At 46.5% G+C, this 25,619-nt stretch overlaps 1 protein-coding gene across 1 annotated transcript in view; it reads right to left on the bottom strand.

Annotated features, from left to right (window-relative positions):
- Nucleotides 1–3,930: 3,930 nt before the first annotated feature.
- fars2 (phenylalanyl-tRNA synthetase 2, mitochondrial) overlaps nt 3,931–25,619 on the bottom strand; it is a 122,715-nt gene continuing 101,026 nt past the window's right edge. Inside the window, exon 8 of the mRNA XM_084453115.1 lies at nt 3,931–4,602. Within this exon, the coding sequence (XP_084309241.1) occupies nt 4,464–4,602 (139 nt within the window). The 3' untranslated portion in view covers nt 3,931–4,463. The remainder of the gene's footprint in view (nt 4,603–25,619) is intronic.

The raw sequence follows: 25,619 nt of genomic DNA, 5'->3' as shown, positions 1-25,619 counted from the left end.
CACACACACACACACACACACACACACACACACACACACACAATCATCACACATGATCACCCTGCTGATAGTAATACTAATGGAGAGATGGATGGAGGGAGAGAGAGGCGGGGGAGGGAGAGGAGAGAGATAAGTGATGGGTGTGTGTTGTGGACTGGCTGACAGTTCTGGCCTTTGAGAGGAAAATAAGGCCAGCTGACATACAGGATGTGGTGATTGGTTGTTTGCTCGGTGTGTTTGAGCATGTCCAGAAGCTGATGGGAGGGGGCTGACACTCTGGTCCAATTAACAAGACCCATAAACAGGTGGGGGGAGGGAGGGAGGAGAGAGAGAGAGAGAGAGAGAGAGAGAGAGAGAGAGAGAGAGAGAGAGAGAGAGAGAGAGGGAGAGAGAGAGAGAGGGAGAGAGAGGTGGGGTAGAAGGGAGGGATAAATAAAGAAGCAGAGAGAGAGAGAGATAAGGATATAGGGACAGAGAAAAAGAGAGAGAGAAAGGAGAACACAGGAGGAAAGGACGACCTAGCTACCACGGAGGAAAGAGCCTGTGGTCACGACACAACAGGTGAGGTAGAGACAGAGAAGCACTTCCTGTTAAGGGGTGACAAATATGATCACACCAGAGTGGAGTACTATGATAAATTTGATTTGTTGGTACCGGCCTTTGCAGAGCTAGATGACAATGTAAAGCAGTGGATTATACCAGGGAGAGGGACGTGCAGCCTATGTGCACAATATGTCCCAAAGTGAGAAACACATCATTTCTAAAACAACATCACTGAATATAAATATCTTGACTTACTCTAATGTATACTGTTATCTTATCTTAACCTACTGTACAGTATATATTGCTATCTTTATCTAATCAATTGACTACTTATTGCTGTTACATTACATTACTATCACTTAGCAGACGCTTTTATCCAAAGCAATTAACAATAATTACATTGAACATAGAAAGTCAGTGTACAAGTAGTTGCCAGAACTCAAAAGTGCATCTCCTTTCTAATCTAGTACTCAAGTCAAAGTGCAAGAGTAGCAAAATAAAAATACAATAGGTGCTTAAGAGGGAGGATCCTGGTAGTGCTTCTTGAAGAGGTGAGTTTTGAGCCTGCGGTGGAAGATGGGCAGCGACTCTGCTGTCCTGACGTCAGTGAGCAGTTCATTCCACCACTGCAGGGCCAGGACAATTCCATCGACCGCAGGGGCCTCGGGAGTGATGGGGCAACTACTGGCTCGTTATTGTGTATTACTACTTAACCTACTATATATCATTATCTTCATTTAATCCATTGACTACTTATTACTGTTATTGTGTATTATATATTACTTGGTCAATGTGAACTTGTTGCTGTAATTATTACTTGGTCAATTTGTACTTGTTGCTGTAATTGTTGCTGTGGCAAAATTGTTATTGAAACTCTCATGCCAATAAAGCCTTTGAAATGAATTGGGAAAGAGGGAGAGAGAGAGAAAGAGAGAGGGGAGGGGGGCTAGGACATGAGCACACAGAGCCCTTATCCTGGACGTAGGGAATGCGGTCTTTTACACTGCAATGAACAATGTTATATTCACACCGCAATTATAATGTATTGTCTTGAAGCTGACAACAACACAAGAACTCATCTAAATAGGAAAGGATTGTCTAGGGCATGCTAATGACTGGAGTGTTACACACACACACACACACACACACACACACACACACACACACACACACACACACAGACTGGTGCTGCTGTCAGTCCTGCTAATTGCCTGCAGCAGGTCGAGATGTCCAGGTTATCAGAGCCCGCTTAGCCAATCAGGAGCACTGTGGTGTTCTGAGGAAGCACTTTGATTCAGCAGGGTGGGGAGTTCCATTTAGAGATGATGAAACTGTGTATAACTCTGGAATGTTCTACATACTGCAATGCCGGATGTCTATACTTCCAATTTGTGTGTTTCTACTGTGACAGTGTGAGTGTGTACACAGTGTGTGTGTGTGTGTGTGTGTGTGTGAATGCATGCCAGGGGGGAGGTCAAACAATGAAGGACAAATGCCAGTTCCTATTCTAGTCGACACATCCCCACACCCTCCTCTAACTCATTTCAAACCCCAATCAAAAGAACATGTTTCAGAGTCAACTCAATAATCTCCCACGTGAAATCATGTCTTCATCAAACCTATTTTCCTCCATTGCTGGCAGGCACGGACGCTGCCTTCATCCCTCCTCCTCTTCATCCCTCCTGTTCTTCATCCCTCCTCTTGCAGAACGATGGATAGGCTGTTTTTTATGGGTTTTTGGAAGCTCATTTTACTTCATTGATCTCTCTTCCCTCTCTCTCTCTCTCTCCCTCCCTCTCTCAGAGGAGAGGAACTGCTCCTCTGTCTGACTGTCAGAGGTCAGGTCCCAGGTGTCGGCCTCTTGGCTGGTCTGGAGGGCTATTTCAGACAAGGTCAAGTTCCTCTCCTCTCCTCCACCTTGTGTTATGAAGTATGGTCGTGCCACTAGGATATTAGTCTGCATCAGGAACAGTGTGTGTGTGTGTGTGTGTGTGAGAGACAGCAAGAGAGAGGGTGTGTGTGTGTGTGAGTAGTGTGTGAAATCACACTTCCCCGTCAGACTGAGGAACTGTGCCTAATAAAGTACAAATAAAGTACTATTACAGAGCATGTCTATTAAGTCTATTATTTAAACATGACTTTTTAAGTATCAATACTTCACTAATACATTACTTATTATAAGTACTAATACATGTAAAGACTAATACATTACTTATAACATACTAAACAATACAGTCATTATATCAATTGTACAGCAGTAAATTAGTGTTACTGCTGACGACAGTTTAAGAATGACCTTGAAGAATCAACTAGGAGATGACAGAAAGCAAACTCCTCGAAGATTTCTGCTCCTAGGAAACACGGTCACCGAATATTCTACAGGAGGAATCTGACGGAGGCTGCTTCTCCTTTGTACTCGGTGTGTCTTGCAACCGGGTGTGAAACCCTGTAAACCCGGCCAACACCTCCGTCCCCGGGTCAGCTGCCTCCGTCTAGGTTAGATATCTCTGTCATCACTGTGTCATCTGATTAAATCTCCGCACGCCCGCTCATCAAGAGCCAGATTGAATTTATATTCCCCAGAGGAGAGGGGGGGGGCAGACTATTCTATTTATACACCCCTTTCTCCTCAAACAGGAGGAGGATAATGTCACACAAACAGACAGACTGGCAGGAGAATGAGAGAGAAAGAGAGAGAGAAAGAGAGAGAGAGAGAGGGATGGAAAGAAAGACTGGATATCTCTTTATTAAGCCTGGCATGTCTGCTGTGGTGAAGGAAAGTGTACAATAGACAGACCAGCAGACAACCAGCACACGCACGTACACTACACACACACACACACACACGCACGTACACACACATGGCAGAAGTGGTGAGATGTCTTAATGACTTGTTAATGAAGATTCCTCCAGCAGATCCACATAAACAAGCATCACAAATAGCCTCATCTGGTATTCATATGCACTCTCTGCAGACATGCGCACACACATACACACACACAATCCCACCACCCCCCGACACACACATGCGCGCGCACATACACACACATGCACGCGCACATAGACACACTCACCAGCTTCCCAGCTAGAACAACAGGAGACATAGGTCTGGGGATGGTAGGATCTGGGGATGGTATGATCACTAATGTAAATAGCATCATTACCTGACGAGGGCAGGAGGACGTGTCATTACTACTGCTACTGCTGCTGTGTGTTACCCTCTCCAGGGTAACACACACACACACACACACACACACACACACACACACACACACACTACCATGCTTTAACCAAATATCACACTTTATTTGAAACCTGTTAGTAAATACACAGGGCCACATAGTGCATCAAGTATACCCCCCCCCCCCCCGGCCTGGGCTAAGACGTCAAATAGATCAGAAATAGAAGCTAATAGAAACACGTACAGCAGAATAGCAGGCAGGCTGATGGTATATTATGATTGCACTCATATAGCACATTTGCTGCTCACATTGACCAACACACCATTTTAGGAAAACAGAAATGTTGACTGCGACGAGAAGAGAGAGACTGAGACGAGAGGAGGTGAGAAAGAGAGAGGAGAGGAGAAGAGAGGAGGGGAGGCAAGAGCTGAGGAGATAAGAAGAGGAGACTCGGGTCCCCCGTGACACCCCCGCGGGGCCGTTCCGCGCTTCAAAACGAGCGCGTCCCTCTCTGTCCGCTGCTTCAGGTCCTCCGGTTGGTGGTGGTGGTGTGCGGTCCGTACGGTGGCTCCAGACTAAGTCCTGACTCATCACAGACTAAGTCCTGCACCCGGATCCTGAGAGTGTGTGTGTGTGTGTGTGTGTGGGCATGTGCGTGTATGCGCAGGGAAGGGGGTGCGCACGTGTGTATCTGTGTAATTGTAATGTACTGTAGGTGTGTGTGTGTGTGTGTGTGTATCAGTACCTCCCTTGCACCCCCAGCTCCTGCTCTATGGCCTGCTCTATGGCCTTGTGGACCATGCGGACCTCTTCCTGGGTCAGAGTTCGCTCCATGTGACGATACACAATCCTGTAGCAGTGGCTCTGCCTCCGGGTCCTGCACCGAGAGAGGGAGGGGAGGAGGTTAGTACTGTGGATCAGAGTCTGCCGATCTGAGCAGTGTGTGTGTGTGTGTGTGCGCGTGTCATGTCTCCCTGTCATGTTTATTCCCAGGGAGAAACCAGGACATGGGTAGGTCTGATATGGAATATTATAATAGCACTGGATTATAAAGAGAGAGAGAGACACACACACACAGAAGGGAAGGACAGAGAAAGAGGGAGGAGAGAGGGGGAGGATGGAGGGAGGAAGAGAAGAGGGAGGGAGGAGAGAGGAGGAAGGGAAGAGAGAGAAGTACCACTAATGGTGGTCTTACATCAGCCGACTTCTAAGCCCATTTCACTGTCGCAGACAAATTTCCAGTGTCAGAATAAAATCCTGAGAGTTCTGCTAGAGTCACAGCGCGCTCCCGTCATCTTCATCGTTCGGTGTGAGGTGGCTGTCTGAGCTGTCGTAACTCAGCCTTTTTCTCATCTCGACGTTCCAATAAAATCAAACATGTTTAATATTATCAGAGGTTTTTAGTCTTGTCTCATGCAAATAGTGAAGTTCAATGTCAACATTTTCAACAGCCAATAGGTGGGCTCTCTCCAGCACCAAACAGGAAGCAGCAGACCAGGTAACTAGTACACATTGCGGGGTACAAGAAGGTGAACATTCTCGGTTCTCTTGGACCGTGGAAAAGGAGAAACTGGTGGAGTTGTGGAGTGAACAAGAGAGCCTCTTTGACGCGTCCACCCATTTGAACCACGATAGAGTGGAGAAGGAATAAAAGTGCACAGTGAGTATGCTAGCTAGCTAACCAACCACCGTCCCGAACTGGGCAACTTGGAAGCTAATGTTAGCTACTGTACTGGTGTAACCCCTTTGTTGGGCTATTAATGCAATTTTATCTAAACTGGACACTGAGTTCTCAGCGGCTGGTGTTGAGTTGACTGAATCTCCTGTTTACCAGTAAATGTTATCAATCTACTGGTTAGGGTTAGGCAAAGAATGTAGGCAATTAACGTTAGTTAACGTCAATTAACGGTGCCTCCACTGCAGAACTACTACTCCCATCCACTGTGAGCTATACTTGTGTTCCACAGAAACAATTGTAAATATATCTAATGTCAGTATGTCAGTACCTTAGAATAATATAATGTCGAGGATAACCATATGGAATTAATAACAGAAATTGATTTGTAATCTTGCATCTGATTAAATATTTTCTTTTTCTTAAAGTGTATCACAACAGGAAAATAATCTAGTACCATTACAGGACTGGTGTTTCCCTTATTTGATCTTGTACCATTACAGGACTCGACAAGCACTTGGTTTACAGTATGTTACAGCATGTGTGGCTGCCTATGCTGTTTATTTCTTTCTTTTATTTTTGGGATGTGTGTTTTCAAAAGATTTGAAAACAGGTGGCATTGGTATTTGCACTGCAAGTTACTCTTACATTTCGTACTATTGTGTCCTATTGTGCAGTTATAGCTTTATACGAATACACGTTGAATAAATACAGATTTGGCAAGAATTATGCTGCTCTTTATAGCATGTATCCATTATTGTACTGTCAATAATGTCACTTTGGATAAAAGCGTTAGCTAAATGACTGTAGAATGAATGTCTCCTAGGAGAGGATAGGAGTTTTTTTTTGTAAATTGTAAATTTGTGATTGAGTATTAGAGTTACAGTAATCTGTAGCATAACCTTGGAGTCGGCAGCAACATTTCACTGTGACTGTACATTACATGTGACGAATAAACAGAATCTTGAACAGTTCAACAAATGTGCAGGATGGGAAGTGTTTTCAAAGAAATCTAGTTGTAGTCTTGAAATCAGCGACCCTTCAAGATCCCAGTCTTATAGTCTGTGACTAAAAACTCGACACATGGTCTTTAGATGTGAGAGGGTGTCGGACTTTAGTATTTTCTAAGTCTTCTAGTGTACGGTAGGCATACAGTAAGGTGTTTAGAGTAGTAGTCCTCAATGATATTATAGTTCAGCGGTTACAAGCGACCCTGTCTCTTTCTGGCAGAATATAAAAATAGTCTTGAGCTGTGTGTGTGTGTGTGTGTGTGTGCGTGTGTGTGCTGTAGAAGAAAGGAGAGGACTAAACAGGAGAAGAGCAGAGGAGAGGGAGAGGAAATTGGATGAGATGAGAGAGCAGAGGATAGTGGAGGAGAAGAGGAGAGCAGAGGATAGTGGAGGAGAAGAGGAGAGGAGAGGAGAGGAAGAGGAACAGAGACGTTTAATCAGAAGCACTCGAGGGCCATAAACGATCGCCGATCCCCGTCTTTTCATCTCTCCATCGTCTCTGTCTCTCTCACTCCGACAGTAGGATAGATTAACATTTTCCATCTTTTCACATCGGTACAGAGAGCAGTGTGTGTGTGTGTGTGTGTGTGGGGGGGGGGGGGGGGCAGAACAGTGTTGGTTGGGTCAGGAGGGGCTGGGGAAGGTTGATGTCTTCCTGCCTGCGTCTCCTCACTAGGAAAGGGCACGCTCAATTCCCCAGACACCGTCCCCCCCCCACTCCTCCTCCTCCCCCTGGGAAGATGGCCTCTATGAAGTGGCGTGAGTGTGTGTGTGTGTGTGTGTGAATGAGTGTGTGTGTGTGTGTGTGTGTGTGAGAGAGAGAGAGAGTATGTAAGAGAATGTGTGTGAGTATGTGTGTACAGTATGTGAATTTTGTGAAAGAGTGTATGAAAGTATGTGTGTGTGTGTGCGTGTTTATGTGCGAGGTTGACTGGCAGGTCAGCAAGAATAATCTGGACTGTTGGGGTGCAGACAGAGATAATTGGTCTGTGACTGACATTCTCGTTAGACAGGGGAACACCAGGAAAGGAGAAATCAATTAACACACAGAGAGGGAGGGAGGGGGGAGGGAGGGAGAGATGCAGGGTGGGAGAGATGGAGGGAGGGAGAAATGGATTAGCATAATAGAGAGAGAGTGAGAGATAAAATGCCAGATATAGAAGAGTTGATAATAGGCAGTGGTGATGACAGGGCTTCTCTGTGGAAAGTGACAAAAAACCCTGTAACATAGTTCTAAACTAATACCACAGCTGTGACCCAGCTCTCTTTCTGAGTCTCAATGTCTAGCCATATCTAATACTCTACCCTAAAAACAAGGATACAATTTAGAGCAATCTCCAACTTTATGAGCTGTCAGAAAAATGTCTCCATATAGAATTATTTTCAGGTCAGAAAGAACCCTTTAGTGTTCCAATCAGCACCCAGTTGAGCTGAAAAGGACTGTGTTTGGAAGTGCAGGGTTCTATAGGGAACCTTTTCTTCCATTGCTCTATGTAGCACCCCGGTAGTAGTCAGTGTGTAGTGATGTCGTAGGAGCAGTCGCCTGCCGAATGAGCCCCACATCCACCAGGCATCATCAGGGTCTGAGATCCAAATCAAAATTAGAAATGGTGCTCAGAGAGCACAGACCTCCGCCCCTGAAGGCATTTCGTGGCACGCCAAAATTGAATGGGTTCTAAATTGGCCCATGCTACACCCCTCCACCGAGTTTCATGAAAATCAGTCTGGTAGTTTTTGTGTAATCCTAGTCCAAAAAATGAATGGAGGTGAATTGCCATCCGGAGCGTATACTGGGGTCTCATGATTCTGGGACGGAGGTAAAAATGACTGGAGGTGAATGGGTCTAGACCCTGTGTCTCTAGCACCCTCACACAGGTAGCTGTTTTCATTTTGTGTAAAACTAGTTCAAATAATGTCTGGAGGTGAATGGGTGGCTTTATTTGTCTGGCTCTGTGGCGCCCCCCTCGGGTCACAGCCAGCGGGGAGCAATGCGGTGCACTCTGGGCTCTCCCCCCGCACACCCCAGTCCAAACCCCATGTCTCTAGCACCCCCACACAGGGAGCTGGCTTCATTCTGAGTTTCATTTTCATTCTGGCCCGTGATTCGGATCTGTTCCACAATTCAATGAGTTCTACGGTGGCCCACGGTTTGGTAGTTTTTGCGTAATCTTAGTCCAAAAAATGAATGGAAGTGAATGGGCAGTTCGGCTGTGTTTGGGCGGCCCGTGGACCTGACCCGTGTTTCGGATCCGCTCCAAAATTTAATGGATTCTAAGTTTGACCATGCTACACCGTTCCACCAAGTTTCGTAAAAATCGTTAACAAACCTGCTAACAAACACACACACGCATGTCACCGAAAACATAACCTCTTGCCCTGCGCTGTCGCTGGGGCGGAGGTAATCATCCAGAGACGGGGAGAGAACCTCAGAGGCGCGTCTGACGCGATGGACACCATCGGAGGCCTGGCTCAGGCCCCCCCCCCCCCCCCCCCACACACACACACACACCTCTATCCCTCTGTCTGTTTGTGGGAGTGGAGCGAGGAGCTGACATTTCCACACACGCACACACACAACACACACACGTGCACACAGGTGTTTAATAATTTACCAGACTGGAGCAAAACAGCAATACTAACACAAACAACAATTGTTTTTTATTGTAGCCGTCTGCAGCTTACTGGCCTGCTGGCTCCAGTTAGCGGAGAGAGAGAGAGAGAGAGAGAGAGAGAGAGAGAGAGAGAGAGAAGAGGAGCAGGGAGGTAGAGAGGTGAAGAGGGAGAGAGACAGACAGGGGGATGGAGAGGTACACACACTGGCTCTCCATTCAGCTACCTTCCAGTACACACAGGAGCACACCTCATATGCAAGCTCACTGCACAGTGTCATGTTTTGCATCATAGTACTAGAATGTAGGTACAGCAGGCCAACTACTGTATCTGAATCTCTGTATGAGAACTGCCATTATAACCACTACCACACACTGCTATTCTCCCTTTCTCTGTCCCTCTTTCTCTTTCTCCCTCCCCTCCCTCTCTCTCTAATGTAATGTACACACACACACACACACACACACACACACACACACACACACACACACAAATCTACTCAAGCCTAGGATTCCCAAAGGGCGGTCAAGCTGAGTTGTGAGGAGCACTCAGAGGCTGTTCCTGCACGGTGGGGAGTCCACTCCACGCCAGCACACACGCAACCCTGTCCCCTCTAATTGCCGGAACATTCCACACCTTCCTCACATAACGGAAGTGTCAAGCGTGTCTTCCCTCCAGACTATTTCCATCAAGTTTGTATGTGATATTCTGCGGCAGACGCTCCCTTCATGTCTCAGCCACTGTGGGAGGCGTCTCTGCTTAGCTTGAAAAAGAAGAAACAACCTCGCTTTAAGGGCACATCACAATTAGCATATATTTCCATTTACTTGACTATTAGTCTTTGTTTTTATCCTTGCATTTCCTCTCTCTCTCTCTATCCCTTGCCTCTTTCTCTCTCTCCTTTTCCTCATGCTCTCTTCTCTCTGTGGTGTTTTGGGCGGAACTGCGATTTCTTCCCATCCAATTTGCATTCTCCTACCAAACCACTCAAACAGGGCCTGCGAGACTTGTACATACATGTGTGTGTTTGTGTGTGCGCCTGTGTGTGTGTGTGTATGTGTGTGCGCGTTTGTGTGTGTGAGCGCGCCTTTGTGTGCCTGTGTGTGTGTCTGTGTGTGTGTGTGCCTGTGTGTGAGCGCGCCTGTGTGTGTGTGTGTATGTGTGAGAGAGAGCAGAAATAGCCCCTATCTGAAGCATCCTTCATCCCCGCTTAGAGCCTAACCGCGATAGAATTGTTTGCATCTCGACGCGCTAAGATCACGCATCACAGCGGTGTGGTCTTGTATGTAGGTTGCTTGTAAACATGTAAGGCAAGGGAGGTGAAGAGGTGAGCGGAAGAACTCATCTTCTGCGGAATCTCTCTCTCTCTCTCTCCACACACATACACACACACACGCACCCACACACGCCTACACACATCTATACATACACCCAAACACACATTAGTCTTACAAGGTATCAAACTAGATGACAGACTGGTGTTTAAACCCAAACCAAGGGTTGGTCAGGGCTGCTTGGCAGATCCTGTTGTTGAGGTCGGCAGGAGAAAGCATTGATTACAATATTCAGTCTCAGAGGATGGAGGGAGAGATGGAGATGGGTCACCAGAGCGAGTGTAGGGTTTCATCCACAGAGAGAGACGGAGAGAAAGAGACAGAGATAGGGAAAGAGAGAGCAAAAGAGAGAGAAAGAGATACAGAGAGAGACAGAGAGAGAAATATGGAGATAGGGAGAGACAGACAGGGAGGGGGTGGGAGAGAGACAGACAGAGAGAGAGAGAGAGATAGGGAGGGAAAGAGAGAGAGAGAGAGGGATAGACAGAGAGATAGGGAGGGAAAGAGAGAGAGAGAGAGACAGAGATAGGGAGGGAAAGAGAGAGAGAGAGATAGAGAGAGAGGGAGAGACAGAGAGAGATAGGGAGGGAAAGAGAGAGAGAGAGAGAGAGAGAGAGAGGGAGAGGCAGCTACAGTAACAGACAATGCCCTTGAAAGGAAAGACTGGTTGTTTTGCGAGAGTGAGAAGGAGGGGGAAGCTGACACACCCTGACGGAGGGAACACAGAGGGGAGGAGAGGAGGGAGGAAAAGAGAGGCCGGGGGAGGGAGGGAGGGAGGACCACAGCAGGGGGAAGAGAGAGAAAGAGAAAGGAGGGAACACAGGGAAGAGAGGAACGAGAATAGAGGGACAAGGACAGAGGAGGACGAGGCCTATTGACGCAGGAGTGGTTCGGCAATCGCCCCCCCTCCGTGAGGAGCTTTGTCTGAGACCTGACACTCGCTGCTGATGTATGGATGATCGGAGGAGGAGAAGAGAGGCGACGGGCCAATCTATCTGCATCCTATTAAACACTCCTGATTGGATGGCTGGACCTCAGGCCGACGCCTCTCTCCCTGATTAATCCCGGCCAGCAGGACTGGGTTAGATTCACGACAGACAGATGAATGAGGAGAGGAGGGGGACATGATCTAGGATACGACGTGGCGGAGGAGGAAGCTAGGAGACGAGGAAAACGGCTCGGCCGGATTCATCGTTAATCACAACAGACAGGTGGGAGACGAGGCATAGGGGAAATACAAGCAGGCAGCTCGGTGGCTGGAGAAGGCCACAGCCTAGACAGAACACTATAGAGTTACCACACCAACAGGACCAGGGAAACACCAACTGCTCAGACATGGAACCCGTGCTCCCTCCTTCTCTCTCTCTCTCTGTCACATTCTCTCCTTGTGAAATTGAAATTGAACAGTTTCTCCTTGTCTCTCCTCTGTTCACAGGGCCTAGATCCCTTCTCCCTACTAAAGGATGACTGGAGGATACTTCACACACGACAGAGTAACAGGCCTAATGAGAGAGAGAGAGAGAGAGAGAGAGAGAGAGAGAGAGAGAGATTCTCAAATGATGAGAGGAACTTTGTCTAGGTTAAATTACCATTCCAGCACAGAGAAGGGAGAGGAGAGGGGAAGGGGGCGGAGGAGGGGAGGGGGGGAGCCTCCCGGCAGAGATACCGAGTGTGAATTATTAAGGCCTGTGTTACAGAAGAGGGTCTTTGAGTCTTTCAATGGAGAGATGGAGGGACGAGAGAGAACGATGACGAGTCTTCCCTCGCTCAAGAAATTGAAACCAAATATAGTCTTGCATGGTGGGAGGCTGGAGCGGGGAGTGATTTGATGTGCAGTAGCCTACATACAGTGTGTGTGGTTGCCTCATCACTGTGTGCTGTGAAAAATCCACTGTATGACAAATAAAAGTAGTTTGTTGTGTTTGTGTGTGTATGTGTTTGTGTGTGTGTGTGTGTGTGTGTGTGATATCTGTGGATGGATGTGTGTGTGTGCTTTTTGTGTGTGTGTGCTTTGTGTGTGCGCTGTGGCAGCAGTAATATAAAAGTACATATTCCATGTTTGAATTGTGTTATTATACTGTATGTGTGTGAGCATTGGGTATAAACCCACTGGAGACTAGGAGAAAAGCAGGAGATGGAAAAGGAGTTTAGATCAGAGGTAGCTAGTCTCTGATCTAGAGAGAGAAGGAGGAGTTTAGATCAGAGTTAGTTAGTCTCTGATCTAGAAAGAGAAGGAGGAGTTTAGATCAGAGGTAGTTAGTCTCTGATCTAGAGAGAGAAGGAGGAGTTTAGATCAGAGGTAGTTAGTCTTTGATCTAGAGAGAGAAGGAGGGAGGAGGGGAGACACAAGGAAAGACTAGTCAGGACAGGTTCTGGTGGGTGGTTGGTGGTCTGTCTGTGCTCTGTCATCGGGCCAAGAGGCGCGGTCGCCTACCACCAATCTGTTCAGTCTGCCGGGTGTGGGGGCGTGGTCCTGATGAGTCAGATCTGAGAGGGAAGGGGGGGGGGGTAGTGAGAGAGAGATAGATAGAGAGAGATAGATAGAGAGAGAGATAGAGAGAGAGAAGACCAGACCAGACCAAGGATGGTCAAAGCTATATTTGCTAAGCTGCCTGGATGGATACTAGCTCTCTCTGAGGAGAGATGTATGTGGTGTACGTGGTGTTGTGTGAGCATGCTGTTGTTTTGCTGAGGCCTTAGTGAGTTACTCATACACCTAGCATAGGTCAAGGTGAGCTAACGTAGGCTAACACGGGATAGCACAAGCTAACATACGGCAACATATGCTAACATATGCTAGTTGATTAGATTACTGCAACAATTGTCTGTTCACAGTGCTTTTAGTTACCTGCCCAATTAATGTTTCACACATTATTCACAAAATTCAAAGCAGGCAGTGTGTGTGTATGTGTTCCTGCTGTATGCAGTCTACATGGATCTGGCAGGGATTGCACCAGGGTTTCCTACAAGCCAAAGTCAATCATCAAGGGAACGTCCTCATGATCTGAAGCTCCTACAAGTCTCAAGGAACATATAAAGAAGAAAGTCATTAATTCTATCTGGAACTCCTGCTACACTGGGAACCAAAGCATCTGCCGTGTACTGTTACGAGCCACATGCATTCTCCTACGCACCTGTCACTTTACAGTTGTGCCTAAGGGTTTTCCTGGTACGAGCCACATGTACTGTACAGTATAACATATCTGACATTTCCTTAGAAATGATCCGTAGACTTGACAGATAGAGTCATGATAGATACAGTAGAGACTTGAGAGATACAGCTGAACTTGATTGATACAGCTGAGCTTGATAGATACACTAGAGACTTGATAGATACAGCTGTTTCTGTAATGCCAAAACGTGTGATGATGATGTATTAGCTCATCACACTTCTTTTGAGTTGCAGAAACAGCTGTATCTAAAAAGTTCTTATCCGAGTAATAATCATGGTAATAATAGTACTTTTTGAGGTGAGTTTTGATGTGGGGGCCAGGACAGAAAAAGAGTGACAGTGTAGCGAATCGCCCCGAGGTAGCAGAGTGTAGCGGTTGGGAGGGGGTGTAGGGCTTGACCGTGGCCTGGAGGTAGGAGGGAGCTGATCCTTTCATTGCCCTGTAGGCTAGTACCAGAGTTTTAAACTGAATGCGATGCGAGCTGCTACAGGGAGCCACACCCAGAGGATCAGGCCAAAGTCAGAGCCTAGTGTGTGTGTGTGTGTGTGTACGTGTGTGTGTATGTGTGTGGGAGTGTGTGTGTATGTGTGTTCCCAGGTAGCTAGTAGCTAGTCTCTGATCTAGAGAGAGAAGGAGGAGTTTAGATCAGAGGTAGCTAGTGTTGGCTTTTGGCGTTCCTCTTCTTCTGTTGCTCTGCGTTGTGTATTTTTTCGTAAGCCTTGATAAGAGTTGCAGCAAATCTAATATGGACCACGATGTTAATAGCCTTCTTGTGGTGATAATTATTGATGAAATCACCCCAACACGGGATTGGAAGCGGCAAACAATGATTTATTGGACAGAACTTAAACTCACATGTAACAGTCCCTGTCTCTCCCTGTCTCTCGGCTGGCTGGAGCTGTGGGCAGAAGATCAGGCCTGACTCTTCTTCCCTACTCCCCCGCTTGGTCTAATCGGGGCTGGGCCGCCACAGGCACAGAGAGTCTACCGCATTCACAATCAAAGTCTCAAGGTTCAATCAAGACATTAAATAGTACTCTCTTGCTCCACCCCTCCTCTTCTCTTAAGGCCTAGTGAAGCCAGATTGGCTCCCCGGAGGGGCGCTACGGTTCACCACTGGCCTGTCAGTCACAACCTGAAGTCTCAATCCTACGGGTTGTTGACACAGAACTGGTATGGCACATAACTTGTATGGCATCCCCTGGGGAGACGCATCGGACACCCCGGAGAGGAGAGGGCCCTGCTCTGGCGCCCCAAGGTGACCTCTTGACCCACGGCCCCAACCCAGCTGTCTCCTTCTATCCCTTTCCACTGAACATTCCAGACCGTTCACATGAGCACCAAAACACAAAATCAGCAACATTGACTTTAAGACTCTGCAGACTTTTACCTATATTCTTCAATAGTCTCTGATCTAGAGAGAGAAGGAGGAGTTTAGATCAGAGGTAGCTAGTCTCTGATCTAGAGAGAGAAGGAGGAGTTTAGATCAGAGGTAGCTAGTCTCTGATCTAGAGAGAGAAGGAGGGAGGAGGGGAGACACAAGTAAAGACTAGTCAGGACAGGAGAGAGGATGGGGTTCTGGTGGGTGGTTGGTGGTCTGTCTGTGCTCTGTCATCGTGCTCTGTCATACCACCAATCTGTTCAGTCTGCCGGGTGTGGGGGCGTGGTCCTGATGAGTCAGATCTGAGAGAGGGGGGCGTAGTGAGAGAGAGATATAGAGAGAGAGAGATAGAGAAAGAAGACCAGACCAGACCAAGGATGGTCAAAGCTATGTTTGCTAAGCTGCCTGGATGGATACTAGCTCTCTCTGAGGAGAGATGTATGTGGTGTACGTGGTGTTGTGTGAGCATGCTGTTGTTTTGCTGAGGCCTTAGTGAGTTACTCATACACCTAGCAAAGGTCAAGGTGGGCTAACGTAGGCTAACACGGGATAGCACAAGCTAACATATGCCAACATATGCTAACATATGCTAGTTGATTCGATTACTGCAACAATAGTCTGTTCACAGGGCTTAATAAAAAAAAAAAAAAAAAAAAGCAACTCATTCAGAACGCCGCTGCTAGGGCCCTGATGAAAACTAGGAAATAGGACCACGTTTACACATGTATTATCATGCTACACAGACCTGGAATAACTTTCCCGATTATATCAAACAAGCCCCGACCCTGACCACTTTTCAATCAAAGCTAAAAACTTTCCTATTTTGCATTGCCTACCCCACCCTGTAACAGCTTTTGATCTGAATTTTTAAATAGCCTTTAGCCAAATTACTTTACTTCTAAGGCTTTTATGCTTTGTATTTTTATCTGTACTTTTGCACTTAATGTTTCTTTTTAAGGATTTTTAATTGTAAATCTTTTACCTTCATTGTAATTTTGTTACTCTGTAAAGCACTTTGAATTGACCTAGTGTATGAAATGTGCTGTACAAATAAAGTTGCCTAGTCTTGCTACTATAATACAACATAGGGTCACATAAGCTACAATGCTAACATAGGCTTACATAAGCTACAATACGCTAGCATACTAGGCTAACATAAGCTACAATACGCTAACATAAGCTAGCATGACCTGATAAACCTTGCGTTATGGTCCTGTTGTAGTTGTTTATTGGGGCTCCATCCACCAGGGTGTCGGTACGGTCCTCTCCACCAGAACCTTCCCTGACCTGGCGCTTCACTGCTGCTTTTACACACAGATAGAGAGTAGTGATCAATTATCACCCACAGGTCTACTTCATGGCACTGCTCCAACAACTCGGACGACTGGGAAAATGAGTCCCTGACGACATAAAACCTTTTAAAAAGTTTACTTAATGAGTGCTAACAGAATATTTAACTGGGGAACATAGGACCCTGTTGGGAACACAGAACATAGAACCCTGGGAATGTAGGACCTTGGGAACATAAATACACATCTCTCTGTGTGTGATTGAATTGTGCCAGCCAGAGGGAGAAGCACATTATTGTGAGGGTAGAGAGAGAGAGAGAACCGGTCACACACAGCCCAACCCCCCCCCCCCCTACACACGCGCACACACACATACTGTACATAAACAAATATATGCACACACACACACAAAATGACAAAAATATGTACACACACTCACACAAAGCCTACTTTTGGCTAATCTCTGCATCCACATATCCATGTTTTTTTTTTTTACTATAGTACCATGTAAACATTCAGAAATCAGAAATCAACAAACAGCTAATGTCATCCATCCTCATCCATCACTTCCTGTCAGATCAATCCACTCGATAACAAACGTATGACCTGGACGCTCCCAAAGATTTAAGATGCTGTTCGCTAGCAATCAAATGCACTGATGTCTGTAGTTTTCAGTTGTAGGAAAAGTCATTAAGTTCCCTGCCAAATTAATGTTTCATGCAGTCAAACTTCAAAACAGGCAGTGTGTGTGTGTGTGTTCCTGCTGTGTGCAGTCTACATTGACCTACTGTAGCATTGATTGAACCAGGATTTCCTACAAGCCAAAGTCAATCATCAAGGGAACGTCCTCATGATCTGAAGCTCCTACAAGTCTCAAGGAACATATAAAGAAGAAAGTCATGAATTCTATCTGGAACTCCTGCTACACTGGGAACCAAAGCATCTGCCGTGTACTGTTACGAGCCACATGCATTGTCCTACGCACCTGTCACTTTACAGTTGTGCCTAAGGGTTTTCCTGGTACGAGCCACATGTACTGTACAGTATAACATATCTGACATTTCCTTCTTTTTATTTTCCTTGACTTATGTCTCTGGTAGTAGAGACTTGATAGCTAAAGCTGAACTTGATAGATACAGCAGAGACTAGATAGATACTGTACAGCTGTTTCTGAAACGCTAAAACGTGTGATGATGATGTATTAGCTCATCACACTTCTTTTGGGTTGCAGAAACAGCTATATCTAGAAGGTTCTTACCCAAGTAGTAATGACGTTTATACATCATATGCAACAGTGGAAAATGAATGTTTTTGCATTTTGGGATATGAGGTAAACACACACACACACATAAGGAGGGTTTTTAACAGGAATCTGAGACAATGTTTTCACCCACGCATTACATTACAGTCATTTAACAGACACTTTTATCCAAAGCGACTTACAATAACTGCATTAGTAGTAGTCAGTGTACTACTACTCACCAGAACTCACAAATGCATCTCCTTTATAAACATGTGACTAAGAGCATAATCTAGTGCTAGAGCCAAAGTGGAAGAGTAGCAAAATATAAATACAATAAGTGCTTAAGAGGGAGAATCATGGTAGTACTTCTTAAAGAGGTGTGTTTTGAGCCTGCGGCGAAAGATGGGCAGCGACTTTGCTGTCCTGACGTCAGTGGGTGGTTCATTCCACCACTGTGACGCGAGGACAGAGAAGAGCCGTGACTGTGTTGATCGACTGCAGGGGCCTCGGAGTGACGGGCCAACCCTCTCTACCTCCATCATCCCCTCTCTCTACCTCCATCATCCCTCTCTCTAACTCCCTTATCCCTCTCTCTCTACCTCCATCACCCCCCCTCTCTACTTCCATCATCTCTCTCTTTGTAACTCCATTATCTCTCTCTCTCTACCTCCATCATCACTCTCTTTCAAACTCCATCATCCCTCTCTCTCTACATCCACCATCACCCCTCTATACATCTTTGGCCCAATCCCAATACCCCCCCTAGCCCTAGGCCCTACATTTTGCACGTCCATGCGTAGGGTAGTGTGTCCCATTCCTTTTAGCTTCTAGGGCTAGGGGGCATATCGAGGACTAGTGGACGTTCAAACAGCCCTCCAAAACTAGGGTTTTCAGATGCTGACTTGAGACCGAGGGGTAGATGAAAACTGACACAATGCTTTGAGGACCGAGGCAGTGATATGAAACATAGCTGCCAGTGGCGTGAAAAACCATGGGAAAGAAGACCAATATCTTCGTAAATAAACATAAAAAAATGGTAAAATCAGTGGAATAGCTTAGTTTAAAGTAGATGCAAAGGAACATGTGACTGGATTGTAATGACAAGCATTTCAGAAAAATATCACTATTCACGATGTCAACTGCATTTCATTGTTAGCCTAACTTAACAGCAGTGTGATGTTCCAGTAGGCTACGGTGCAATGTTGAATCTAATCTAATCAAATCAATTGAACTATGTGTAAACAACTATTTTGAGTGTCCCGTTCATGAAGTCCGAAAAATAATCGAGTAGCATTTCTTCTGCACTTCCCTGCTCATCTGATATCAGTGCATTTCTATGGGCAGTACTAACGTTAGAAGTCGATGTGTAAACATTCTTCTTGGCTGTACAATTGATCAATCTGTCTTGTTCTGTCCTGAAATTTGGTCAGATTTGTCACTATAATAACAGTAATCATACTGTAACATCCCAGGGACTCAACAGAAAATCAGACAACTCATAAAATTCAGATTGAAGACGTAGCGAGTGGTGTCCCATTTCTTAGGTAAAGATTTCAACCCCTATCCCTTGTGGCTCCGCTCTGAAGGGCAACTACCCAGTCGAGGGCACTCCAAAACTAGGGGCTAGGGCTAAGGGGGAGTATTGGGATTGGGCCTTTCTCTCCCCATACTTCCCTTTTCTCTCTACTTCCATATTTCTCATCCCTCTAAATCACTTTCTTTCTCTCTCTACACCCCCCTCTCTACTCACTCTCCCCCCTTTACCCCTGAGTGCATCTATGTATGAGTGCTGTGTGTGTGTGTGCGCGCGTGTGTGTGTGTGCATGTGTGTGTAGGTCAGCGAGGGGTGGCAAGACATTAAATCTCTCTCTGTGTGTGATTGAATTGTGCCAACCAGAGGGAGAAGCACATTATTGTGGGTAGAGAGAGAGAGAGACAGAACAGGTCACACTGTATACAGTACCCCCCTCCCCCCCCCCCCCACACACACACACACACTCTCTCTCAAAACAAAACACGCACATACTGTACATAAACAAATAGATGCACACATACACAAAATTACAAAAGTGTGCGCACACATGCACGCATACACAAACACACGACAGAACAAACACATACATAAAAAAACAGATGCATACACATACACACACACGTGCACACACACACACACACACACACACACACACACACACAAAGCCTACCTTTGACTTCGCTGCATCCACATATCCATAGTCTATACATTTTTTTTTTTTTACTACAGTACTATGTAAACATTCATTAATTAGAAATGGACGCTCCCAAAGATTTAAGATGCTGTTCGTTTGTTGCTGTTCGCTAGCAACCAAATGTATTGATGTCTGTAGTTTTCAGTGGTAGGAGAAGTTCCCTGCCCAATTAATGTTTCACGCAGTCAAACTTCAAAACAGGCAGTGTGTGTGTGTTCCTGCTGTATGCAGTCTCAATACTGTAGACCTGGCAGGGATTGCACCAGGGTTTCCTACAAGCCAAAGTCAATAATCAAGGAAACGTCCTCATGATCTGAAGCCGACACTCCTACAAGTCTCAAGGAACATATAAAGAAGAAAGTCATGAATTCTATCTGGAACTCCTGCTACACTGGGAACCAAAGCATCTGCCGTGTACTGTTACGAGCCACATGCATTCTCCTACGCACCTGTCACTTTACAGTTGTGCCTAAGGGTTTTCCTGGTACGAGCCACATGTACTGTACAGTATAACCTATCTGACATTTCCTTCTTTTTATTTTCCTTGACTTATGTCTCTGGTTGTAGACTTGATAGATAGAGTCATGATAGATACAGTAGAGACTTGAGAAATACAGCGGAACTTGATTGATACAGTTGAGCTTGATAGATACACTAGAGACTTGATAGATACAGCTGTTTCTGTAACGCCAAAACGTGTGATGATGATGTATTAGCTCATCACACTTCTTTTGAGTTGCAGAAACAGCTGTATCTAAAAAGTTCTTATCCGAGTAATAATCATGGTAATAATAGTACTTTTTGAAGAGGTGAGTTTTGATGTGGGGGCCAGGACAGAAAAAGAGTGACAGGGCAGCGAATCGCCCCGAGATAGCAGGGTGTAGCGGTTGGGAGGAGGTGTAGGGCTTGACCGTGGCCTGGAGGTAGGAGGGAGCTGATCCTTTCATTGCCTAAACTGGATGCGATGCGAGCTGCTACAGGGAGCCACGCCCAGAGGATCACGCCCGGTCACTCCGAGGTCCCAGCAGCCGACTGACCCGGTCACAGCTCTTCTCTGTCCTGAACCAACTCCCCACTGACGTCAGGACAGCAGAGTCGCTGGCCATGTTCTGCCGCAGACTGGAAACTCACCTCTTCAAGAAGTACGACCCTGACCCTTCCTCTAAGCACTTATTGTATTTGTATTCACTTGTTCTCGCACTTTAAATTTAACACTGGCTATGTTCTTAGATGCTTGTTTAGGAAGGAGATGCACTTACGACTTCTGGTGAGTAGTAGTTCTTTTGACTACCTACGTCAAATGCCCTTATTTTAAATCCCTTTGGATATAAGTGTCTGCTAAATGACTGTAATGTAATGTGCATGTCTCTGCACGTGTGGGTGTGCGTGCCTGTGTATTTGTGTGTGCGTCTATGTCTTTGTTGTGTGTATGTGCACGTCTCTGTATGTGTGTGTGTGTGTGTGCATGAGACTGTCACCGCCGCTCGCTCAATAATAAATTGTTCATGCAAGGTGCGTCTGCATGAGTGTGACAGTTTTAATTCATCTCATGTGGAGGTCTGGAGACACTCTCCAGGATGGCGGCACATCTACGGGGACGTGGAGAGAGGGATTAAGGGAGAGACGGAGAGACGGAGAGATGGGGGTTCTCCTCACAGAGGATTTCTCACAATGATGACTCTGTATAGCTTGTGTGTGTCTGTGTGAGTGTGTTATTGTAGAGGTGTGTATGTGTGTCTTGAATAGGAATCAGCAGGTCGTGACTATGATCTTAACTGGATCTTTCTCTCTGCCTTCTCTCTCTCTCTCTCTCTCAGGTTCCGATCCGAGAGCCACGGCCGTTGTCAGCAGTTAAATTACATCGTGAGTTTCTCTAAACTGCCTTATTTGGAATGCAAAAAGGTCCAAACGTGGAAAGTCCCACGAAGAGACGGACGCTCTAAAGCTGCATCTAATCTCGTCCTTTGTATCTGAACCCTGTAGAACCAGACAGATTAGTCTGAGATCAGCTGGAGCCTTTTCCCTCTACTGGTGAAGGTCCTGACGTGAGAAATACAAGCTGATCCTAGATCTGCAATGACACAGGCCCGACCTCATCCGACCTCGCTGGTTACGGTCCACCAGTGAGACAGTGACTCATTACCCATAATGCAGTAGTGGGTGGGTATGCAAAAAGGACCCTGATTGGACCAGAGCTCGACATTAGCCTCACGACTGGCTCAGCATGATGACAGGTGCCGTTTCTTCCCAGTTATCTCAGTGAATTATTTAAGCCTATTTATTTTATCACCACCGATTCCGACCTCGACATTTCCACACCGTTAATTGCTTGTTAAACGTTCCACTTGACCTTTTTAAACAGTTAAAATCCAGCATTCCATTTTAACAGTTTATCTTGTTATTTTTTCCCTGTCTCTCTCCTTAAATCACAATCTCCTGTTCCTAAACACTGGCTGATGAACCAGACCTAGTCTTCCTCTCATTCATTCCATTCCTTTATTGACCCTGATGTACAAATCTTTAGTATTTCATGTACAATAGTTTCCTAAACATACATTTATAATGAATATGATATGTCTCTACTATGGTCGAAGTTTGAGACAGGGACTGTCGGACCAGACTTCATGTCCTCTCTCTGTCCCCCAGTAAAGCTGGCAATCCTTGGGGTCGACCAGACTACTAGTAAGGCTGAGCTCTGAACGGCATGAGCAACGTGTGGAAATCCAACCTCCCCCGTGAAACTAAGCTCCACTTCGACGCCACTGTGGAGGCCGTTCTCCTGTATGGCTGCGAGTGCTGGACCCAGAGCCACTCCCTGCAGCGGTCGCTGGACAGATGATACACCAAAATGCTACTGTAAGTGCAGCACTGGACATGAGTCATACATAAGGCACATCAATACTGAATATCCGTACGGAGAGAGGCCAAGGGTGAGTGGGAAGCAAGGAGAATGAGGCTGGCTGGGCACTGCTACAGACACCGTGAGCTTCCGGCCAGCAAGCTGGTGTTTTGGGAGCCATCTCCATGGCGCGGACACAAGTCGCGAGGACATCCTACCAAAACATTAGTGGACATAATCAAGATGGATGCGGGAGTGGAGACCACACTCTCTTTCCCACAGTAAAGCTGGCTATACTAGATATACACCACCAGAGCCCTCCTCTGACAGACCAACAGAGCCCAGTCACACAGTCAGTGTCTCCCTAGAGCATGTATGTGTCTGCGTGCCACGTGTCTGTTTCTCTCTCACACACACACACACACACACACACACACACACACACACACACACACACGCCTCCCCCCCATCACACACACATACTACCTCAGCTGCATTCTGGGTATACCGTCTCGTCCTCGGTGCCATCGACCATAAATGTTTAATCTGTCGCTGGTCGGCGTTCCCCAACATCAATACCTGCCCGCCGTGCTGCAAGGATTTATGGGTAATTGCGCGGACAGGGGTGCCACTGCCTTATTGGGGTCAGATTTGTGTCTACCCTGTGTGTGTGAGTCTGTGTGTGTGTGGGCGCAGCATCCAGTTCTGATTGCCTCAGAGCCAGTAAACTTACGGCTGGCGGCCGTATCTATTTGCATAAACAGATGAAGGAGCAATCAAACAAGCGGCCCTCCAATCCGCCCCGTGCGCCATTTTGTGCCTTCCAATTACTGTATGGGTCAGTCACTCCTATTGGGTCTGAGTGCGACTGGGTTGCCTGCTCTGCTGGGAGTCGCCAGCGATCTGGACAGCCATCAGTAACCAGGTCGGGAGGGAGAGGTGGACACACTGGCAGCTCAGTCCAGGAGTGGACAGAGGAGAAGAGGGGAGGGGAAGAGAGGAGGGGGGAGGAGAGGGGAGGAGTGGAGAGTATAAACTATTTACTGTGCGTTCCAATGAGACACGCACAAGGATGATGACATATTCTACTTCCTCCCCCCAAAACCTCCTCTTGCCTCACCCCCTCACTCTAAACTACTCTCTCTCACACACACACACACATACACACACACACACACACACACACACACAGCTACCCAGAAACCCTAGCTGCTAATTAGTGCGCCCCGGTGGCAAATGGATCCTGCTCATCCCCCAGCGGGCTCCTTGGAGAGCGGGTGTGTGTGTGTGTGTGTGTGCGCATGTGTGTCTGTGTGCATGGGGGCATGGGCATCAGGACTCCTCTGCTTGAAAGATTTAACCAGCTCACAGAAACATCGATGAGACGCACACACACACACACACACACACACACACACACACACACACACAGAAGGCACGGAAGCTGGGGAGAGTGGTTGTAAACTTGATATCCTTCCTCTCCTCACACGCATCGACCACTCTACTTTCACCGAAGAGTGGACCGTTTCTGTTCGGACCAACAACAAACGCTTCTGGTTCTCCTGATGATATTCAACATGAAAACATCTGCAGTCATGCATCTGCCATACAAGACTAGCTGAGCAAGAGCATTAAATAGCAAACATCCTGACCTTTACACGTGCTAGATGTAAGATTTTAATTGCCCCTTCATATCTATATTAGCAAATGAACCAGGTTTAATCTGCAGGGTGGGTGAATGTGTGTCAAAGTACTTCCTTACTGCATAGTGTTGTTTTCGGTGATGATATTGCATGTTGAGTTTTCCTGGCCAGTCTCTGCGCTGTCTGAACACTGTCTGTTCACATTACCAACCTTGCAGATTTAACCTGGTTCATTTGCTGGACATAATTCTGAAGAAACAACCAAAATGGTACAGTATGCCTAGCACCTTTAAAGGATGCGGTGTGTGAAGGGTTAATCAGCTAACCGGCAAGCTAAACCATCCATCACAGCTCTCACATTTCCACTGCACACACACCCCTCCATCCATCTCTCTCGCTTATCCCTCTCTCTCACTGTCACTCTGTCTCTCTCTTTTTCTGTCTCTCTCTTTTTCTCTCTCTCTCTCTTTCTCTCTCTCTGTCCTGTCTTGTTTATTCTACCCAATGAGGGTAACATTTACCTTGCTGAAAACCTTTCTCCATTACGTCTCTCTCTCTCGCTCTGTCTAAATCACTCTTTACATATTTATAGATGAGTGTGTGTGTGTGTGTATGTGGTGTGTATATATGTGGTATGTGTGTACTGTATGTATGTGTTGTGTGTGTGTATGTCTTTGGTGTGTATGTGCTGTGTGTGTATGTGCTCTGTGTGCGTGTGTGTGCATGTGGTGTATGTGTCCATGTGGTATGTGTATGTATGTGGTGTGTATGTTTGTGGTGTGTGTGTGTGTGTGGGGGGGGGTCAATATGATTAACAGACAGATCAGGGGATGAGAGGAAGCATGGGGGGATTTAAAAGAGGCCTAAGTGTTTTTGCCGCCTTGCTCTCCACCTCACTCTCTCTCTCTTCCATCACCCACAGGCCTCCTAATTGCTCCAAGATGGCCGCCGCAACAGGAAGCACAACTCATTACAGCAAGCAAAGGGTATTATCTTTCTTCCCATCAAGACTGGGGAGGAGAGACCTCTCTTCTCCTCTTCTGTCTCTCTCCTCCTCTATTCTCCTCCTCTGTCTCTCTCTCCTCCTCTCTTCTCCTCCTGTCTCTCTCTCTCCTCCTCTCTTCTCCTCCTCTGTCTCTCTATCTCCTCCTCTGTCTCTATCTCCTCCCCTCTCTCTTCTCCTCTGTCTCTTTCTCCTCCTCTCCTCTCTTCTCCTCCAATCTCTCCTTCTATCTCTCCTCCCTGACTGGGTTAGTAGTTTTCACAGAGGATGCGACCGAACCACCTCTGCTACAATAACATTGTATCAGCTCATTATTATCAAGACAATGGAGTGTGTGTGTGTGTGTCAGACATTGTCCCTATCCCTGCTTGTTTGTCCTATAATAGCATAATCAGAGTGGGGAGAAAGAGAGAGAGAGGGAGAGAGGAGGAAGTGATAGAGATGAGGAGAGAGAGATATGTGTGCA

The sequence above is a fragment of the Borostomias antarcticus genome (genome assembly GCF_949987555.1).
Source record: "Borostomias antarcticus genome assembly, chromosome: 2".
NCBI classification, from domain to species: Eukaryota; Metazoa; Chordata; class Actinopteri; order Stomiiformes; family Stomiidae; genus Borostomias; species Borostomias antarcticus.
The sequence above is the reverse complement of the archived record's forward strand: the minus strand, read 5'-3'. Positions and strand labels throughout refer to the sequence as shown.